Source organism: Cimex lectularius, unplaced genomic scaffold (assembly GCF_000648675.2).
Source record: "Cimex lectularius strain Harlan isolate CLEC.00 unplaced genomic scaffold, Clec_2.1 scaffold42, whole genome shotgun sequence".
In the NCBI taxonomy this organism is placed as follows: Eukaryota; Metazoa; Arthropoda; class Insecta; order Hemiptera; family Cimicidae; genus Cimex; species Cimex lectularius.
The window spans coordinates 941,073-961,281 of record NW_019392754.1 but is presented as its reverse complement, the minus strand read 5'-3'; the positions used below and the strand labels follow the sequence as shown (position 1 = coordinate 961,281).

General features: G+C 37.4%; 1 protein-coding gene across 1 annotated transcript; it reads left to right on the top strand.

The window, feature by feature from the left end:
- Positions 1–7,732: 7,732 nt before the first annotated feature.
- On the top strand, positions 7,733–19,922 carry LOC106673819 (zinc finger protein Xfin-like). The gene is made up of 8 exons (XM_014406120.2): positions 7,733–8,785; positions 8,973–9,113; positions 9,191–9,235; positions 11,340–11,417; positions 11,495–11,610; positions 11,684–11,854; positions 11,925–12,117; positions 15,829–19,922. Exons 1-8 carry the CDS (start codon positions 8,645–8,647, stop codon positions 19,876–19,878), a joined length of 4,935 nt encoding a protein of 1,644 aa, XP_014261606.1. The 5' UTR covers positions 7,733–8,644; the 3' UTR covers positions 19,879–19,922.
- Positions 19,923–20,209: the final 287 nt, after the last annotated feature.

Below are 20,209 nucleotides of genomic sequence, written 5' to 3'. Positions count from 1 at the left end.
AAAATCCTTTCGATGACTACATGGCTCGTACAGTGAAAATGTCATATTAAAAAAATGAAAGTATGATTTTTGTTTATGCGGTTTCCAAATGCATACAAAATAATCAACATTTGACGTTGATTGGTACAGGCTTACATAATGTACAAGTGAGCCCCCTTTCCGAGACGTGGCGAGTTGAGAGATCGATAACGTTGAGGGTCAGGGAGGATCCCCGAGTCGGTGCTGGGGCCTGGGTAGGGAAGAACAGGACGGACCCAGCCCGAACACCGTTGAACGTCCTCCCCCCGAACCCCGTTCGTCTGACGTGTTTCCCAAGGGCACATCTGCTTCGTCCCATCCATTTGCCATCCACCTTCGCTCCGGTCACTGGGTAGGTGGTGCTCGACCGGGCCTGGTCCCATTTTCGACAAGTGGTTTTCATCGACGAAGGATGACGACTCGTCTTATGTCAGAAATGGGCCGCAATCCGACAACCTTTCCAAAAGAGACTTTCAAAGGTGATCCATTAGTGGAATGAAACCGTTCATCTTAATTGAAAAAACACATTTGAAAAATATGCATTACTCCAATTGAAACATTTTTTAAAATTAAATTTTAAATTTAATTTCTTTAAGAGGCAGGAAACACCAACTTTATCCTGTAACTTATGCTCAAAATAAATGTACAGCCATATCAAAATATTGATGCATAATAAATTACTAGCATATACCATATTTATAATTAATTACTCATAATATTTTAAAGAAATTAATAATTGATTTCTATTTACATGTTTCCGTGGGTCTGTGAAGGTTTTACGCAAATTTATGAATGCAATTTATTAGCGTGAAAGGAATGGGTTGTTTAACCCGGTACCGAGGAATAAAGAGTAATAAGTAGGAGTGAATTTTACCCGACTACTAAGTTTAGTTCGGGTGTTGTGTTTATATTTATTTATTGAAATGAATGTAATTTATTAGCGTGAAAGGAAGGGGTTGTTTAACCCGGTACCGAGGAATGAGGTGTACTCTGGAGGAGTGAACTTTACCCAACTACTATGTTTGTTTCGGGTGTTGTGTTTATGTTAATTTATTGAAATGAACGTAATTTATTAGCGTGAAAGGATGGGGTTGTTTATAACCCGGTACCGAGGAATAAGGAGTACTGAGAGTGTATGAATTTGTCCAGGCTTCTATGTTTGTATCGAGTGTTGTGCTTATGTTAATTTTCTGGACTGAATGTAATTTATTAGCGAGAATGGAGAGTTCAACCCAGTCCTGAGGAAGATGGAATACTCTGGAGGAGTGAATTTGACCAGACTACTATGTTTGGTTCGGGTGTTGTGTTTATATTAATTTATTGAAATGAATGTAATTTATTAGCGTGAAAGGAACGGGTTGTTTAACTCAGTACCGAGGAATATGGAGTACTCTGAGGATGGAATTTGTCCTGACCTCTATGTTTATTTTGTGTAATGAGTTTTGTAAATTTACTGGAATGGCTGTAATTTATAAACGTGAAAGAAAAGGGCTAACCCTGTCCCGAGGTATATCGAGTACCTAGGATGAGTGTGTGATATTGAAGGGTAAAAGTAACTTATTAGCGAGAATGGAGTGAATTCAATCCCGCCTTAGGAATATCAAGTACTCTGGAGGAGTGAATGTTACCAGATTCTTCGTTTCGACTGTTGTGTTTATGTTAATTTATTTGAATGAATGTAATTTATTAGCGTGAAAGGAAGGGGTTATATAACCCAGCCCAGAAGAGTTTCGAGTTCTCTTGGCGGTGAATGTGACCAGACTTCTGTTTGTTTCGGGTGTTGTGTTTATGTTAATTTATTGAAATGATTGTAATTTATTAGCGTGAATGGAAAGGGTTGTTATTTCTTTTCATTTGTGAGGTACCCGTTTTGCCAGTTGACGAAATATCGACCGCATAACCGAAATTGCCACAGTACCAGAAATTTACCAAAAATTGTAGCACATGCCAGTATTTGCCTTTAACCATACTACTGTGCTATCTTTCCTTGTTTTTAATTTCGTCAGCCCGCATTAGTAGTTGTAATATTATGCCATCACTTATGTTCAGCTTGTCATTCTGGAGCCTTTGGAGCCAGATAAGATAGTCAGTTCATGTTACTGCAGATGTAAAGTTGAACTTTTTGACTGGTACCAAATGTGATGGACAAAACTAAATGAGGGAAAATGTACACTGTGTATATTTACATTGAAAAAATAATTTTGCTCTCCACCGATATATCAACAAGGAGCTACCGATTTCCTCTCAAAGTAGGCACTTAGGATTATACCTAGACAGCATACTCCCCACTTATGATTAAAAGACAACTTAATATACTTAGACAACTACAAAGGTTTTTAGGATCGAAATATATATTGACCGCCAAACTCAACTAACCTTATTGGAACTGTGGCTTTCCGTCAAGCCACCCAATATCTAACTCATCCAATCCTATCATCAAATGTCTTTAAACAAATTGTCAATATTCCTTACTTCGTCAGTAGATAAGTAAGGCCGGTTCTGGAACTTACTCCACCACACTTTCCACCTCCATAGCCCTCGTCTAACAGCGGGGCCGAAATGTAATACCTCTGATGCTTTCGATGAGGTTACTGATCGTCTTGTTCAGAGAGCATGTAGGCGAAATATGATGTTGATATGCTTCTAATTTCTCTTGTACTTGCCTCTGTCTCCGTGCGTGGGTGCAGGTCTCTCAGGTGGAGGAGGGGTCAAATAACTTTATACTACTTTTTGAAATTATTCTCAATTAAAAACCCATGAGCTTTGCCGGGATTCGAACCCAGGACTATTAGCATAAATATAAACCGGACACCCTCATCACTCGCCGCCACGGCCCTCTTTACCTCAGAATTGTTGTTTTTAAAAACTTTTATTGATTTTGTTGCGGAGAGCACGTGGCTAAGCCTAGGTCACCCGTCGTGCCGACTCGCTCTCCACGCTTCACAAAACACGTCTCCTCTCCTCTTTCACACGAGTTTTCCCATTATTTATGTCGAGCATTCAAGTTTTCTTTTACTTTCATGCTAAGTAGAATCACCAAAATGGAATTTTTCGGACGATAAAGGAATACAGGCGTACTGTAAGAATAAAACGCGTAAACGTCGAGATCTGCTACTGGGATCATGAATATTTTTGCTTTTTTCGGGATTGGTTCAGCAGGCTTTATTTCAACTCCATTGTACACGTTTATTTGTTGTTATTTTATACACCGCGCTTTCTTCTTAGCGTATATCATCGAGTAATGAAGATCCGGGCCGGATGACCAAAAATCATCTGAAAGGACTGGTGATTGACTTTAACGAATCCCGATAAAAGTAAAGGCGCGTTCTCGCGATACAACTTTAGTTTTTCGATAAAAATTTATCAACTTATTTGCAAACCATTGTTCTTTCATGTTGTGTTAATTTCATTCTTCAAATCAGCAAATTTACATTTCATTTACTTCATATAAGTCAACGCATTTTTTTTCGCACTTATTTATACTCGTCAAGATATTAGGCTACGGGGTTTATAAATCATAAATCATAATATCGGCCACTTTTGTACCACAGCACATAGCAATGCGTAATCCGAGGCAAAAATCTTAATTTTGCACTAATAAACCTGGCAAATTCCAAAGAACGTTTACGATAAAATTCTACTAACCTTATATCATTACACGATAAGTTTACTTCAAAATGTCATGTTTCAACTTGACAGGAAAGTCATGACTTGAACGAAAATCTTTACTTGAATGCTAAAACATTCATTGGATCAAAATAAATTTAGTTTATCAACTAGAAAAATGACAAGCAGTACCAACGGTGTTCTGTCTCGAAGGAGTCTGGCCATCCTTCCCGGAGGACCAGATTTAACAAAGACCTAATTTTTCTGCAGTTATTTGTACCCAAATAAATAAACTCTTCCTGAACTCAAAGTACTCAAAGATCCATTTTTCTCTGGATATAATGAACATAATTCAGAATCTAGCCGAAGATCGTGGGTTCGAATCCCGCTCGTGCCATTGACTTTTTTATCTCAACTAAAAACCTTAATTAATCATAATATATTAATTGGTCAAGCGGACCACGAAATTAGAGAATTTAATAATTCAGAATTTTGTTTTTCTCACAGTATCATACGAATGGGTTGGATGCTCGGCTGAAAAAATCCGTTATATTCTTTTTTAAAGGTATATTTTAAAATATAACCATTCGAAATTATCATTAAAGATTACACAAGTACATTTAATTCAATTTAGCCAAGGGGTTACGGAGATATAGGTACTGAAAGGAGGGCAATTTTCCTATTAGGTAAGATCAGGGGTGATCATTTTTGTAGTTGCTCCTGGTCACGTCTGGTAGAAACATGCTACCACCCACCAAAAACATCAATAACATAAATCGTCCATAGTCCTCAAGTGTGATTCTTCCTGAAAGGGATTATGTAAAAGAATTACTTTACGATTTGTTACGAATCGGAGAGGTGTTTACAAAACAGAAATAAGCGGATGCTCATAGCAAGCATAAAAGCGACAGAACTTGGCGAATGGTCAGAGATTGCGTTCGTTATCGCGGTTGACTTCCCTTCTTGTTTTTCTCATCGTTTTAAATCATCGCATCATCGTTTTATATAGTTTAAAATTAAATCAGAGTGTGTTGAAAACCGAAAAGACTTCACGTTGGACTCGTTGGAAACAGCTCAGTAAAGATTTGACAGAATTTGATGTATATTTTCGGGTTTATAAATGTTTTTATTTATATTCGACTAGTCGTATGAATTAATCACGTACAAACTTTATTATGGGAAATTGAGATAGAGATTTGGCCATGGTGATTAGGCTTTTACAGGAAGGAAATTCCAGAATTTTTAAACAAAGAATTTCAACATATGGAAATTATCTGCTATCCTATAATTTTTTAAAAATTTATTTTAAAAATGTCTTTTAAAGAAAAGCGAAAAAGAAGGGCGTTTTCTTGCAGATCTTGTATGTACATAGCTTCTATGATAATTGTATCCCTTCTACATAGACATAAGTAAGTTATGTCAGGTCGAATGGAAAATTTTTGGTTTTCAGGTCATGTTGATCAGAATTTAACCGATCGATCAGGTTAAATTGAACAATTCGGTCGACCAATCTACTTATCTTTTTGTAGATTTTTAAAAACAGAATTAAATGGAGGTGAAGGTACGGGTTGTTTTTGGCAAAAATTAACTTTGGATGGGATTTTGTGGCAACTGAATGTTATCTGAACCAAATGGATGGTTTCACGATAAATGAGTAATACAAAAAAATTAATAAATAAAATCACACTAGGCCTAATCATAGGCAGATAGGATTTCTCCATAACAATGAATGGTGGATCAAAGGTCATATCATGGTCACAGACATTTTTAATATTTCTAATTAACTTTTTATAAATGATAGTTCTACTCATAGAATTTGTAATTTAAAACTAACCGGATTTCGAGCATTAAAAGCCCATCATCAGATTGAAGGAGTTACAAACGCCACCCCACAATAATAATAATAATAATAATAATAATTTACGGAATTAATTCAATTTACAAAAGTGTTTAAATATACAATAAATAAAATAAAGCAATATGTAAAATATAACAATATAAAAAGCAAAACTAACAAAACAAGGGAAACGTTACTTGAGTATTAAACAATATGTAAAGTAAAAGAGTATTTTGTGCATAATTAATTGAATTATATTGTTAAAATTTGTAATTATACATAATTTAACAACATTTTATTCTTATAAAAATTATGAAAGGTAATTTAACTTAAAATGTACAAAATAATTCAAGATTTAACATGTCTGCGAATTTGACTGTATAATGAAGAAAAAGAAGAATATAAAAAAATAAGATGTGGAAAGTTATTGGCAATTGTGAGACAATTGAACAAAATTGTGACAATTCGTTTCGATGGACGTGTTTTTAACTCGTTCAACCTGATGATGAGCGTTTTAATGCTCGAAATCCGGTTATTTGTAAATAACAAATGCTGTGTGTAGAACCATCATTTACAAAATGTGAATCTACATACTCATCCTACCTTTATTTTTCTATTTCTATTGAAATTCTATGTACCTATTACAAATTTTTTGAATTGGACTTTGTGTTTTAGCTGAATTTTTAAACTTTTTTTTACATTCCAATCCTCAACGAAAGCGTGCCACACTTGGAAACGATTTATGAACGAGTTTACAACATAATAATTTATATTAGCTCGACAGTTCACCTAGAGAGACCGACATATTTAGGTATAAATTGTCTGATGAGAATTTGTGTTAATTTGGACGGGTGTCTGTGTAGTATTTTTTAAACTTTTTTATCCTGCAGTCCTCAACGAAAACTTGTTGAGTACTCGATCGATCCCAATCTAATTAGAAACGATTTATGACCGAGTTTACATCATAATAATTGATATTAGCTAGACTGTAAACCTAGAGATACCTTCTTTTTATGTGTAAATTGTCTAATGAAAATTTGTGTTAATTTGGACGGTGTCTGTGTAGGCTTTTTAAACTTTTTTTATTCTGCAGTCTCAACGTCTAATTTGAAACGATTCATGAACGAGTTTACATCGTAATGAAAGATATTAGCTCGACTGTAAACCTAGAGAGACCGATTTTTTATGTATAAATTGTCTAATGAGAATTTGTGTTAATTTGGAAGGATGTCTGTTTAATGTTTTTAAACTTTTTTTATCATGCAGTCCTCAAAGAAAACGTGTTGTGTACTCGATCTATCCCAATCTAATTAGAAACGATTTATGACCGAGTTAACATCATAATAATTGATATTAGCTACTGTAAACCTAGAGACCGACTTTTTTATGTATAAATTGTCTAATGAGAATTTGTGTTAATTTGGACCGGTGTCTGTGTAGTCTTTTAAAACTTTTTTTATCCTGCAGCCTCAACGAAAACGTGTTGTATACTCGATCTATCCCACTCTAATTTGAAACGATTTATGAACGAGTTTACATCATAATAATTCATATTAGTTCAACTAACCTAGAGATACCGACTTTTTTTATATATAAATTGTCTAATGAGAATTTGTGTTAATTTGGACGGGTGTCTGTGTAGTCGTTCTTAAACTTAAATTTTTAAACTTTTTTTTAATTCTGCAGTCTTCAATGAAAGCGTCGAATTTAAACATATGTTGAGTACTCGATTTATACTGATTTATGAATGAGTTTACTTCGTAAAAATTGATGACCTAGCGCATTATTGATGACTTTTTTATGTATAAATTGTCCAATGAAAATTTGTGTTATTTTGGACCGGTGTCTGTGTAGTCTTATTAAACTTAAATGTTTCAACTTTTTTATCCTGCAGTATTCAACGAAAACATATGATCATTTATCCCAATCTAATTTGAAATGATTTATGAACGAGTTTACATCGCAATAATTGATATTAGCTCGTCTTTAAAACTAATTTTTAATGTTTACGTCTGAGATTTTTTTTGGTCAGGTGTTGGTGTGGTCAAGACAGCATATCGATATACCCGGGAAAGAAAATCGGCCAAATTTTAATTGATCGGTCGAGTGAAATTCACCGATTTTTCTCTATTCTTTTACTTTAACTGAAGAGAAAAACTTTGGTCGGATTTTTGTAAAATTTGAAACGAGTAAGGGGCGTTCGAACCGATTTTACACTAAATTGGATCTTTAATAGTTGAGAAAAAATTACCCTAATCACAAATTGATATTGTAACAATAGTTATCTTTTCGTCAGGTCTGATAGACAAGAGACAAACTATTTTTTTTGTTATTGTAGAAAAATTGAGACAGGGCTGTGAGGCCTTTTGGTATTTCTTTCCTGGAGTGAGGCCGGCCGGAGGCGGGAAACTGCCCCCGGTACCTGGAAAGGCGTAATTCGGGTGTCGGAGGGCCGGAGGAAAGCGGAAAAGCGGTCTGGGGCTCGAACGGCCGGTCTGCCGGGCGGTTAGGGGCGCGGCGGGGCCGGATGCGGCAGTCGGCCGTTCCGAGATTATGGGACGAAGATCAGTGGGGACGTGCCGGTAGGTAGCTATCGACGAGGACGGCGACGGCGACGCCATTTTCAACTTCCTGGGCTGGTTTGGAGTGCAGCCGAGCCACTAGGGGATACCCCCAAACCCGGCCCAAGCCCCCGTCCTCCCAGTCGGACGCCAACCTCTCGTCAAGGCGTTCGTTGTGCAACGTAGGCGGTGCTCGTCCTAGATTCTGAGTCAAAACGGTTTCCGGGTCCGTCCTCGTCTGGGAAATCGCTTTTCTCGTCGGGCGGCGTCTCCGTCGCTCCCGTCCCATCGCGATATCGTCCCCGGGTCGCGCTAATTGTAGCTATAGCAACATGTGAAGTGGAAATCGGCCCGTTCCGCCGTCCGCCTGCTCCCTGCCTCGGTCCCAACCAACATGGCGTTTTCCTGGGTGCACTCGCCGAAGGCCCGCACGACTCGGGACATTTTCTCCGTAAATTCCCATCTGGTTTATTTATTAACAAATTGGTTGTTATTTTGATTATAATAAATCGGATGGTTGTTAACCTCGACAAGGCAGGCGATATTCGATTGTCACACCCTCGGGGAACTCGGACACCCGACTCCAGGAACCCGACTCGCGAACAGGGCTGAGAAAATAGCAATGTCGAACCGAGGTATGGAAAACTACGAGGATTTGTGTAGGTTATGTGCATCCTACGATGCGATTAAAATGGACATATTCAGTGAAAGTGGAAGGGAGAGGAAACTCGTTGATAAAATAACGACTTGTCTACCTTTCGAGGTAAGGACCGGGACTACTTCATAACACGTTTCTTTATTTATAATTATATTTTCTCCGTCTCGTAATTATATTACGCGACACCCTTTTATTATCGACGATTTTTCGTCGGATTTACGGATCTGCCGGCTTTTCTTGTAACACGGGTTGACATTTATCCAAAGGGTGATGGACGTTTTCCGATTTTCAGGTTTCAGAAGACGACCTTTATCCAAAATCTTTGTGCTTCCGGTGTATTTACAATTTGGAGAATTTCTACGACTTCAGGAGAGGGTGTATTGACGCGAAGGCGAGGCTCGAGTCAGTTATTAAAAGGTCACGAGGAGATAAGGTACAAACTAGGTTTAAAAAAAAAAAAAATCAATTTATCTCGAGGAAAATTCTATCCCATTCACTCCACATTTTCAGGATGACACCGGTGAAGGAGAATATTTTCAGCACAGTGATGTCAAGGTAAAAAAAAAACCCTTTATTCTATCTACAAATAGATTTAATCTGCACCCTCAGAACAAAAACTAAATCGAATTTTGGTAAAATAAGGGCAAACATGTAGATGTATTAGTCGGGGTGTAATATACTGCACCCTGTAAGATTGTATCCCCCGTTCTGTGCCTGTTTCACTTCGGTGAGCACTATTTCATCATGGAACTTTGGATGGTAATGAGGATACTAGGAAGCGGGATTTGCTCCCCAGACAGCCTTCTGCCTTCCCTAGTTCCCTAGTTCAGTGCAATAAACTCAATTCTTCTTAGAAGTATCAGGTCATTGACTGTCACTGCTACAATTTCATTTCCTAAATTTTTTTTGTGTTAGATTAAATCTCCATTGAGCTGTTGCTTCGCATTCAATGATACGGGTGGCTGTTTCCTCATCCTCATTTTATAATCTGCAGATGGTATCATCGTTGTTTATGCCCATGTTGATATTTTCTCAAATACCAGTGACCTGTTAGTAGTCGTATCACTCTTCTGCAGGAACTTGATTAGTAGGCCCGGTTTCAGTGGTTGAATTTCTTCTACGGCCCAAAGCACTTCATACTGCGGTTACAACAATATATTTAAGATTGCTTCCTCTGATGATGACATGAAATATGTCGAAAGTTTGAGAGTAACAATTGAATTTGCTTTTTCATCAAAACCATAGTGAAGGTGATTGTGATGACACTAGGAAGCGGGGTTTGTGCTTCTCAGGAAGTGCCTTCTGGCTTATTGTACCTTCTTAAGTCCCTACTTCAGTGCAATTGACTCAACCCTTCCTCTCAGAAGTATTAGGTCATTTGTTGCTGCTGCAATTTCATTCCCTAGGTTTTTTTCTGTATGTTAGGTTAAATATCCATTGAGCTGTTGCTTCGCATTCGATGATACGGGTGGCTGTTTTCTCATCCTCATTTTATAATCTGCAGATGTTATCATCATTGTTTATGCCCTTGTTGATGTTTTATCAAATACCAGTGACCGGTTAGTAGTCGTATCACTCTTCTGCAGGAACTTGATTAGTAGGCCCAGTTTCAGTGGTTGAATTTCTTCTACGGCCTAGAGCACTTAATCCTGCGAGCAAGTGTGGCGCCACAGTTTGTTAATAGATGCGTCGGTGTCTCCTCTGCCCTCTTTGAGGATCTGCATGTGCCGTCTTGAATTATACCAATTTTCTTTAAATGTCCATTTAGTTTGCAGTGTCCTGTTAAGAATCCTGTTACTATTCGCAGTTTTTTTCCCTGCTTCCTTTGATTCATTCTGTACTTCTTTCCTTCTGAAATTTGTTAAGAGGTTCTCGGATTGTTTGTGTCCAATGAGTGAATTCCATTGTTCCTTCATTTTCTTTTTCTCCTGTCTGAGGTACTCATTGATAGTGTGGGTTCCTTTGCCCTGCCATCTGGGTCACCTGTTCAAATTCTTGGAGGAAACAGGGCTGTTCTATTGTATATAGTAATAATAGCTATGTATACCTAGTTTGACGAGAGAATGTATTTATTAGTGTAAATGTGTGATGTGAGAGGGTCAATAGTGGAATGAGGACTCCCATCGAGCCTCAAGTACTTTAGTTGTATATTATGTGTAAAGGGTTGAGAGTGAATGTATTTATTAGCGTGAATGTGTGACCTTCACTCTAATTGAATGAATAGTATGCAAATAGGAGTGAATGTATTTAAGAATGAACATGAGTACGAACGGGTTTGGGACTGCATATGTTGGGTGCTGAATTGACCTAGCTGTTGACATCACCCAGGGTGGGTGCTTCTCGACCCTGTCGGCAATTTACTGTAAATAGCTACGAGAAGCCAATTGGCCCAACTGCGCACATGTTTGTGTGTACGTACATGTGTGTATTTGAGCCTATATAAATCCAATCCAAACCTAGTCCAATCCCTATTGACAAACTTCAATAAATACAGTTTAAATTTCTTAGAATCCTTGCCTAGATTTACCAAATGTATATAAATCATATTGATTCATGAACCTATATGGTCTTATGATTGGTCCATGATATAAATAATTAGATTTACAAAATGATATAAAAAATAGATCAGTTTATCTTACATATTGCTTTCTTTAAATAGAATTCAAACGAAGAGTGTACTGATGGAGAATACGAGACTCCAAATCCTGCTGATTTTTTGGAAGCATGCCTTGTTAGTGTGAGTATTTTTTTTATGCCAATAATTTTTTCAGAATTACAGAATGTTATTTTTACATTGTATTTAATATATTATAGGGAGAGTCTCCTCAAGACAACCATGGCAAACCACAAGATGAAGAAGAAGGGCCATTCAGTTGTAAAATATGCGGGAGATTATTCAATTCCAAAAGTTCTCTTACAATTCATGCAAAGTATTTAGATTTATATTTGTATTTATTACTGTGTATTAAGTCAAATAAAAATAATAATAAAATGCTTTTGTAGATTTCATCAAGATAAAAGCAAAGATTCAGATAAAGAAAGTTACTCATGTTTCGTCTGTGAAAAGGTTTTCTCGAGTAAGGGCCATTTGGCGCTTCATTCCCGCGTCCACATTGGTGAGACGAGCTCTCCATCGCTTTCTATGTCAAACAGGCCCAGCCCTGCTCAGATCAGGTAATTTTTAAGTTTCCTTCACAAATTAAAAAAAAAAAAAATAAATAAAAAAATAACAATATAATTTCAGACTTTACCGATGTGATCTCTGCAGCAAATCGTATTCCATGGCCAAGCATTTGTGGGGTCATGTGAGCACATGTCACAAGGGCGATCCTTTGGTAACTTGTGCCCTTTGTTTAAGAACGTTTTCATCCATTTCGAATCTTGAGGATCACAAAAGAGTGAAACACAAGGATGACATCAGTCTTCAACAACCCAAGGCAAGATGATTTCGTTATTGTCATATAAATATAACTATTTAAATTTTTAATTTGGGAAATAGTGAGTTATTGCAGAAATATTGCTAGTGTATGCATTTATTATTATTATTATTATTATTGGGTGTGTGCATAAGTTTTTTGATTTTCAGATAAAAAGTCAAACTTTCTTAAAGTATAAATTTAATGTATTTTTTAAGCCAAAAGATTTTTTTAAAGATTTTCCTTCGTTTTTCTATAACATAATGTTCTGGTGGCAGAAATATTCACCTTTTGCAAGTGTTACGGCACTATGGGTCTTTCAAATTTTATTTTAATAAAAATCGGTTTAACAAAAAAAAAAAGAAAAGTTAAATCAAATCAAATAAAAATAAATGATCTTGAAATAAATTTATTACATGCAAACTCATAAACAAAAGAAGATAAAAGAACAAATTAAATGGGAAATTCTCCTATTTAAAGTGAAATTTTTGCATTCCCAATATTTTAGCGATTATGCAGATATTGGACACTGTCAAAACCATATGTTTATAATTTTGAGTTCATTTATAAGGGATAAGGTAGGCCATCCACTGGAACCGTTTTCGGCTGAACTTGCTCGGCTGTTGCAAGGTCGAATAGGGCCGGATGATCCAAAAGCGAAGAAATGAATGAGCAAGCGTCCATTAGAACCAATTTGCTTAGTCGTGTTGGGCCGTGTATGGCCGAAGCACTTTCCGATCCAAATAAAGTTGGATTTTCCAGTCCTATTCAGCTGAATTGTTACTTTGAATTCAGCTGTCAACCGACATCAAACGCTCACCATTGTTGAACGCCTTTCTTTACTTTTTGTTTACCTTTTAGTTTCGTTTTCATTTGGTAAGTGCTGTTGAGGAGAACCAAGGCTCTTTGGGGCATGCGTGATCTGCTCTTTCATTGGAGATATGTCTAGCGAAAGCTGTAGTCGAGGATAGCTTTATAAATGGAACTTCCAATATTTTTGTTTATTTCTTTCCCTCCATTTGTATGTAAACTAAGAATTTTCAAGCAGGAACAAGTCTTCTACATCCATTTGGGCTGTGTCGTGAACTGACGAAAATCAGCTACAGTGGATGACGGCGTTCGGCCATATTGCCAGTCCTCCGTTTGGTCAAATAGTTCGGCTGTTGAATGGCCGTCCTAGTTCGGTTCCAATGGATGAGCAGCCTAAGAGTAAATTCTCAAGGTATTCAGCGCCTTTCAAACTGATAGAGATCTCTAGCACCCTGAAGGTTGTGGGATAGGGTTAGGCTGATCAACTTGGCCTCCCTCTAAGGATATTCAGTAGATCATCTTCGGCCAATGCGCACCAAAAGATTAATGACTTAGACAAGAAGAAATCTGTAGATCTTTTATTTTTGATTCCTCTCAAAAATTCCCTATTTTTTAAAGTGGTTTAAGGAGCAGAACAAGTAAAAATCGGAAGGGACAAAATCAGCTTGTAGAGCAGCGGTTCCCAAAGTGGTCCCTACGGACCCTCACGGATCCCCGGTATCATTCAGGGTGTCCAAATCCAGGGTGTGGAAAATTAAAATTGATTTGGGTCAATCAACGTCAGGGGGCCGTGCAAGGTTTAATATAATATAATATAATATAAATAATAATATAAAATAACATACTATAAAACAGAAGTACGTTGGTTATCTAAAAAGTGCATGTTTAAATCGATTTTATGTTCTCTTTGATTCAGTTGGAAAGCAAAGACAATGATTTGCGACACAATTTAATTAACTCAAAAATGACATAGCCTATATGATTGATTTATTTGCCAAATTTAACGAAACTAATTTGAAACTACAATGTGACCAATTAAATTTAATCAAAACTAAAAGCGTAATATGTGCGTTTGTTGCAAAACTTTTTCTGTACAAACAAAACGAAGAGGAGAATGTTCTCAGGTTACAAATCTTTCGAAATTGCAAATTAGAGATGAACATTTATTTGCTTACTGTCAACATTTAATGGCTCTTCATACAGACCCGAACCAAAGATTTGAAGACATTCTTCACTTGGATATTCCCGACTGGGTGTTGAACCCTTTAGCGCTTGGACAAAGATCTCAAACACAGATGAATCCATACATATTGAACTATCCACAAATGAGGAACTTAAACCACTGTTTGAACAAGGATACCACAAATTCTGGTTACAAAAACAGGTTCCAATTTTATATCTTGCATTAAGGGTTATTGTACAGAAGTTGTTTTCTGTTTTCCTGTCTTCCTATTTGGTAGACTCTATCACAAACATTGAGCCGGCCATATATACACTCATAACATTTCATCATATTCATCGAGGTCATTCATTTCTTTATATTTTATTTTAAATAAAAGTAATTAATATTATAATTTATTCAATTAATTAAGGTTTTTAAGTTGAGATAAAAAAGCCAGTGTCACGAGCGGGATTCGAACCCGAATCTCATTTGTTGCCGAGAATCCAATCCGATTACACAACATCAACATTTGAAAAATGGCAAAAAGGAGGGAAAATTCAAAAGGTGGGGTTGAGATGGAAAGTTGGTGCCCGAGTGGATCGAGGTCACGATAGCTCAAGTGGTAGAGCAGCGGCGTATCTAGCCGAAGATTGTGGGTTCGAATCCCGCTCGTGACACTGGCTTTTTTATCTCAACTTAAAAACCTTAATTAATTGAATGTTATTAATTGGTCAAGCGGACCACGAAAAATAGTGGATTATAATTTATATATATTTATAATTTCAATAAATACTTCTTCAAAAAATGTTTTTTTAAATTTGTAATTTTTATACTTTTTCACTTTGGGGTCTGTTAGCAATTTTCGGCTATAAAAAGGGGTCCAGGGGTCAAAAAAGTTTGGGAATCACTGCTGTAGAGTATGGAGGGTCAGGCAATTGTTGTCATTCTAACTCTGCGATTTGACTCCATGTGAGGCTTGTCATTGCCATGATGAAAGACGATGTTGCAACAGAATCTTTCAACGCTGACCCGAGACGCTGTAGCTGGGCACACAGTCAACATCTGCCATAAGGTTTTGGTTGTACAGTAACAGTTCCCAATAAATCATTCCTTGAATATCCCACCAATCAGACAGTACGATCTTACAAGGGTGCAATCCTTGACATTGACAGCAGTGTTTCATTCTTCCTGCATTGGTCATTAGGTGTTTAATATTTTTGTGAAGGACCTACTTCTCATCCCCAATGATCTAATAGGAAATAAACCCGCAACAAGCCGGTCTTACTCGTTCATGAGGGACACGAGTTTCACAACATAACCCAGAGATAGGTTTCTTCTTTATAATGTGCGATATACTTAGTCATCACTTTTAAGTTTGTTAGGCGTTCCACAAGAAGGTCCTGCTCCAAAACATCAGAACCACTCTTGACTCAAATGCTCAGTTACTGTGTTATCACCATAAATTCCAGATAAATTTTGACGCATCTCTATGTCCAAGCAATGCGTCAAATAAATTTTATCTTCCATGATGTTTATTCTAAACTGAATGGATCAATTACCCATTTCTTAGCAATCTCTTTCAATAGGTCTTTTCCCACCCTAGAGCTAATGGGCTAATGGGCTAGCAGATGATAAAGGATCTTGTTTTTAAGGGTGAAAGTATAAATTTGAAAAAAAAAAAAGTGCATACACCCAATATTTATTTCTTCCTTTCTTATCTAATATAATTTAAGCATTGCTACCATTTAATTATGTTGTAGGTGAGCAATGAAGATGGTGAGTTGACTGAAGCCAGTGATTCCAAAGAAGAAGGGACTTCAAATAAAAGAAAAAGTTCCAAGCCGAGAAAAATTGAAAGGGATTCATCGGACGCGCCTTATAATTCTGATGACAACCTCGCTACAGACGAATCTCCCGAGGATGGTAACGAACGTCCGCAATTGCTTTATTCATGTTTATTATGCGAAGAGAAGTTTATGGACACTCAAGTTTTATCCGATCATTTGTTAAACACACACGGTTATGATGGAACTTTAGATTTTAACAATGCTAGAACTGATGCTGGTGAAAATGCATATGCTGAAAGAATGATGGAAGCGGAAACAGTTTTCTGCTGTGAAATCTGTATTCGAGAATTTAACGATAGAGCAAGTCTTTGGCTACACATGCTGTACTCGCATAGAGATGAAGCCTCTAAAGCGTGCGGTATATGTTTAAAGATTTGCGACGACAATGAAAGCTTGTCACAACATGTCGAAGCATGTCATCCGAGGAACAAAACAGAACAAAGACGGTATAGTTGTCAGGTGTGCGCTCGGCAACATGACTCAAGGAAAAAATTAGTCACCCATGCTAAAATTCACAAACTGACCGACTCGCAAGGTAATCTGATCGATCCGGAAACTGTGGTCGTTTTGAATAGTGAATTTTATGCTAATGAAATACAAGGAAACTTCCCACAAGACGACGGTTTTATGTCAAGCTGTGAAGTCTGCTTTAAAGTTTTTGAAAGCGAAGCTAAATTACTCAAACATAAGAGAAGCGCACATAGAGATTCAGCCGGTCTCAATATATCGTCATCAGGCAGCTACCATTTTTACTTTGCGTGTGAACTCTGTGGCCTGTCGCATATGTCACGATCGGAAAGATGGAAACACATGGCGACAGTACACGCAGGAGAACCTTCGGTCACTTGTGAATTAAAAGAATGCGGTAAAGTTTTCCCGACGAGTGCGGTTAAGAAGGAGCACGAATCAAGTCACCATATGTTACAAGGGCAGTATCCAAATACTTGCGAAGTCTGTGGTAAAATGTGGAAAACGAGAGTGGAATATTGGAAACACATGATGGGCGTTCATCCAGATTGTTTACCTTTTATCTGTGGTGTTTGTCTTAAAGTTTTTTGTAATATCTCTTCGTTAGTTAATCACGTCCGTGGCCTGCATTGGCCGCTTGCCGGTGGCGACTTCTGTTGTGACATATGCGGAAGACCTTATTCCAAAGTGTCAAAAATGACGAGACATCGTAAGGTCCATTATGTTCTAAACACCCCTCCGGAAATTCAACTATTATTGGAAAATCCTATAACAGAAAGCGACCAACATTTTCTGGAAGATCCACCGAAACTGACGTGCGATCTTTGCCAAGGAGCCACCGAAGAATTTGAAAGCATAGAAGCACTGGGGAAACATAGGTTACAAAAGCACGAAGTAATGCCATGCGACTTATGTACAAAGTATTACGGGAGGACGTCTCATTTGTGGAAACACGTTCATAAAATTCATAAAGGCCATCCAGAAATCACTTGTCCTATTTGCGAAAAAACGTCAGCTTCAAAGTCACATTTAGCCAGCCATATGGCCAAACACCATAGAAATGAAAGCTCTTTAATTGACGGCAGTATTCTTAATATGAAAACTAGTAACGGTGTCCATGCATGTGAAAAGTGCATGAAAGTGTTTAGGAAAGAATCATTAGTCAAGAAACACCTTAAACACTGCAAAGGTCCGAGGCCTCCGCCCATGCCTCTGCCTCCTCTCATAAATGGAATGTACAATTGCGAAAGGTGCTCGAAACCTTTCCCTGCCCAGAATCTTCTGTATAAACATATGCGTAGCTCTCATTTAACATACACTTGTGAAATTTGTTTAATGAAAGTGAATTCTAAATCTGATCTCTACAAACACATATGCAATAATCATGGCGATCATCCAGATGTTAAATGCAGCTATCCCGATTGCGGTAGAATTTTAAGGAGTAGGGCAGATTTGAATCGCCATCAGAGGGATCACCGCCAAAGTGTTCAATTTCACATTTGCATCTTCTGCGCAGAAATGGTTACCAGCAAATTAAAAATGAAGAAGCATTTGACGTCTAATCATAGCAAAGAAACAAAATTTTTATGTGCAATTTGTTTAAAGCCGTTATCGAGTTTTAAAGAATTGCAATCACACGTGGAAACGAACCACAAAGTTGCTCTCGATCGTCCAAACTCTTGTCCCGTCTGTGCGAAACCTTGTACAAACAAATCAAAATTAATGGAGCACATAAAATCGCATAGTACATATTTTCACCCTTGTAAAATCTGCCTTAAAATATTACCGACAAAAGACGACCTCAATATACATTTAAACAATCACCCGAGTGATAGCGGTGAAGAAGAGGATCAAATCGACGAAGTAGAGTTAGACGCGAATAGTATCATGGACATAATCGGAGCTCAACAAGGTGAAAAGATATGTGTTAAACGACAACTCGACGACGAAAGTGAGAAAGAAGAATTGATAGAAACTATCGCACCTCCGGCTAAAAAACCTAAATCCGAATTTTCTTGCGATATTTGCCAAGAGACATTTGTTTTTATGGATGATTTTATATCCCACAAAGAAAACAGCCATAAAGAAAACCAGCCTAGTATTTTAGAATCAGTTTTAATTGAGGGTAAAGTCGAGGTAAAAGAAGAGCTTCAAACCATTCCTTATGAATCCGACACTAATTTTATGCACCAGTTGGGTCTCATGCCTGAGAGCGATAAAGGAGGTAAAATTAAAGCTAATCGGAAAGTGTATTCTAACGATTTTACGCCCAGTATGTGTGAAATCTGTGGCAAAGTGTGGCCTGCAAAAAGGCACCTTTGGCAGCACTTGATTAGATTTCATAGAGTCCAAGCAGGGACTTCATGCGGAATTTGCTTGAAACTGTGTCACAGCTATGTAGAGTTAAGTAATCACCTCGTTTTAGAACATCCGAACAATTTCGATTGCGACGGAACCAATTTGTCGTGCAGGGTTTGTGGCAAATATCACAATGCCAGATCCAAATTGCAAAATCACGCCACGATCCACGCCGGACATGAGGAACGGGCGCAAAAGAGTGCTCATCTTTGTTTGATATGTCAGATATCATTTCCCCTGTTCAAGCTTTTCTGCGATCACTGCTATAACGTTCACAATGTCACACCGGACACAAAGAACAATGCCGAACAAGGTAAAAAGCCATTGGATCTTGTAAAGAAAGAAAATACCTTTAACGGAGCCGAAACCAATTCGACCACCAAATTTCCTTTTAACAGTTGTGACGTCTGTTCATTAGTTTTTGCGAGTGAACAAGGGTTAATAAATCACAAGAGAATACATAGCCAATCTGACAGTTACAAATGTGGTCAGTGCGGTGAACTGTTTACATCAGCGAATCTTTTGGCGTCTCACAAAGCTGACAAACACAAAGGGGCAGAATTCGTCTGTGCAGACTGCAAGTCGAACTTTTCCACCTACATCCAATTAACCGAACATAATAAAGTCTGTAAAGCTAAACTAAGGGCCCAAGTTAAAAGTGGTGAAGATATGGAGACAATTATGGCTGAAGAAGATGAAGGAGATGAAGTTGATGAAGAAGTGGAAGAAGAAGAAGAGGAGGAGGAAGAAGAAGAAGAGGAGGAGGAGGAGGAGGAGGAAGAAGAAGAAGACGATGACGAGGACAGTGGTGATGAAGTTGAAAATACCGATATCAATGATACAAATGACGTATCATCTGCTTCCGAAGTAGACAAATCTGAAGTCGCCGATGATATTGACAGTTCTTCTTCTTCTTCTGACGAAGAAGAAGAAGAGGAGGAAGAGGAAGATTATGAAGAAGAAGAAGAAGAAGAGGAGGAGGAAGTAGAAGAAGAAGTAAAATCCGACGATTTTACCAATGTTACCCAGGAAGAGCCTGTGAGGGCTATAGAGGCCTATGTCTGTGACAACATGTTTGAGGTAGTAAAGGTAGATATCTCTGATGAATGTTGCATTTCAAAGGCGAATGAAAATTAGAAGACTGGCTGTATATTTTACGCTTCATTAAGAAGATAACTGTAAAAAAAAAAAAAATAAAAAAAACATTTCAATTTGTAACATTCCATTTGCTACCGAGAATAAATTGACAAATACAGGGGTCCAGAATTATTATTCTTTCTTTGTGCGGTGTACACCCTTTGAATTAGCTTTGTGGAACAGACTTATTTTTGTCAATAACAAAAAAAAAGTTTAGTTTTATTTGTTCTAGTACCTTTAACAAATTAAAATGTGTAAATATATTACAAATTTGTACAGCATTGTAATTCAAATAAATTTATTGCTTTATACATTATTTCTGTATATTATT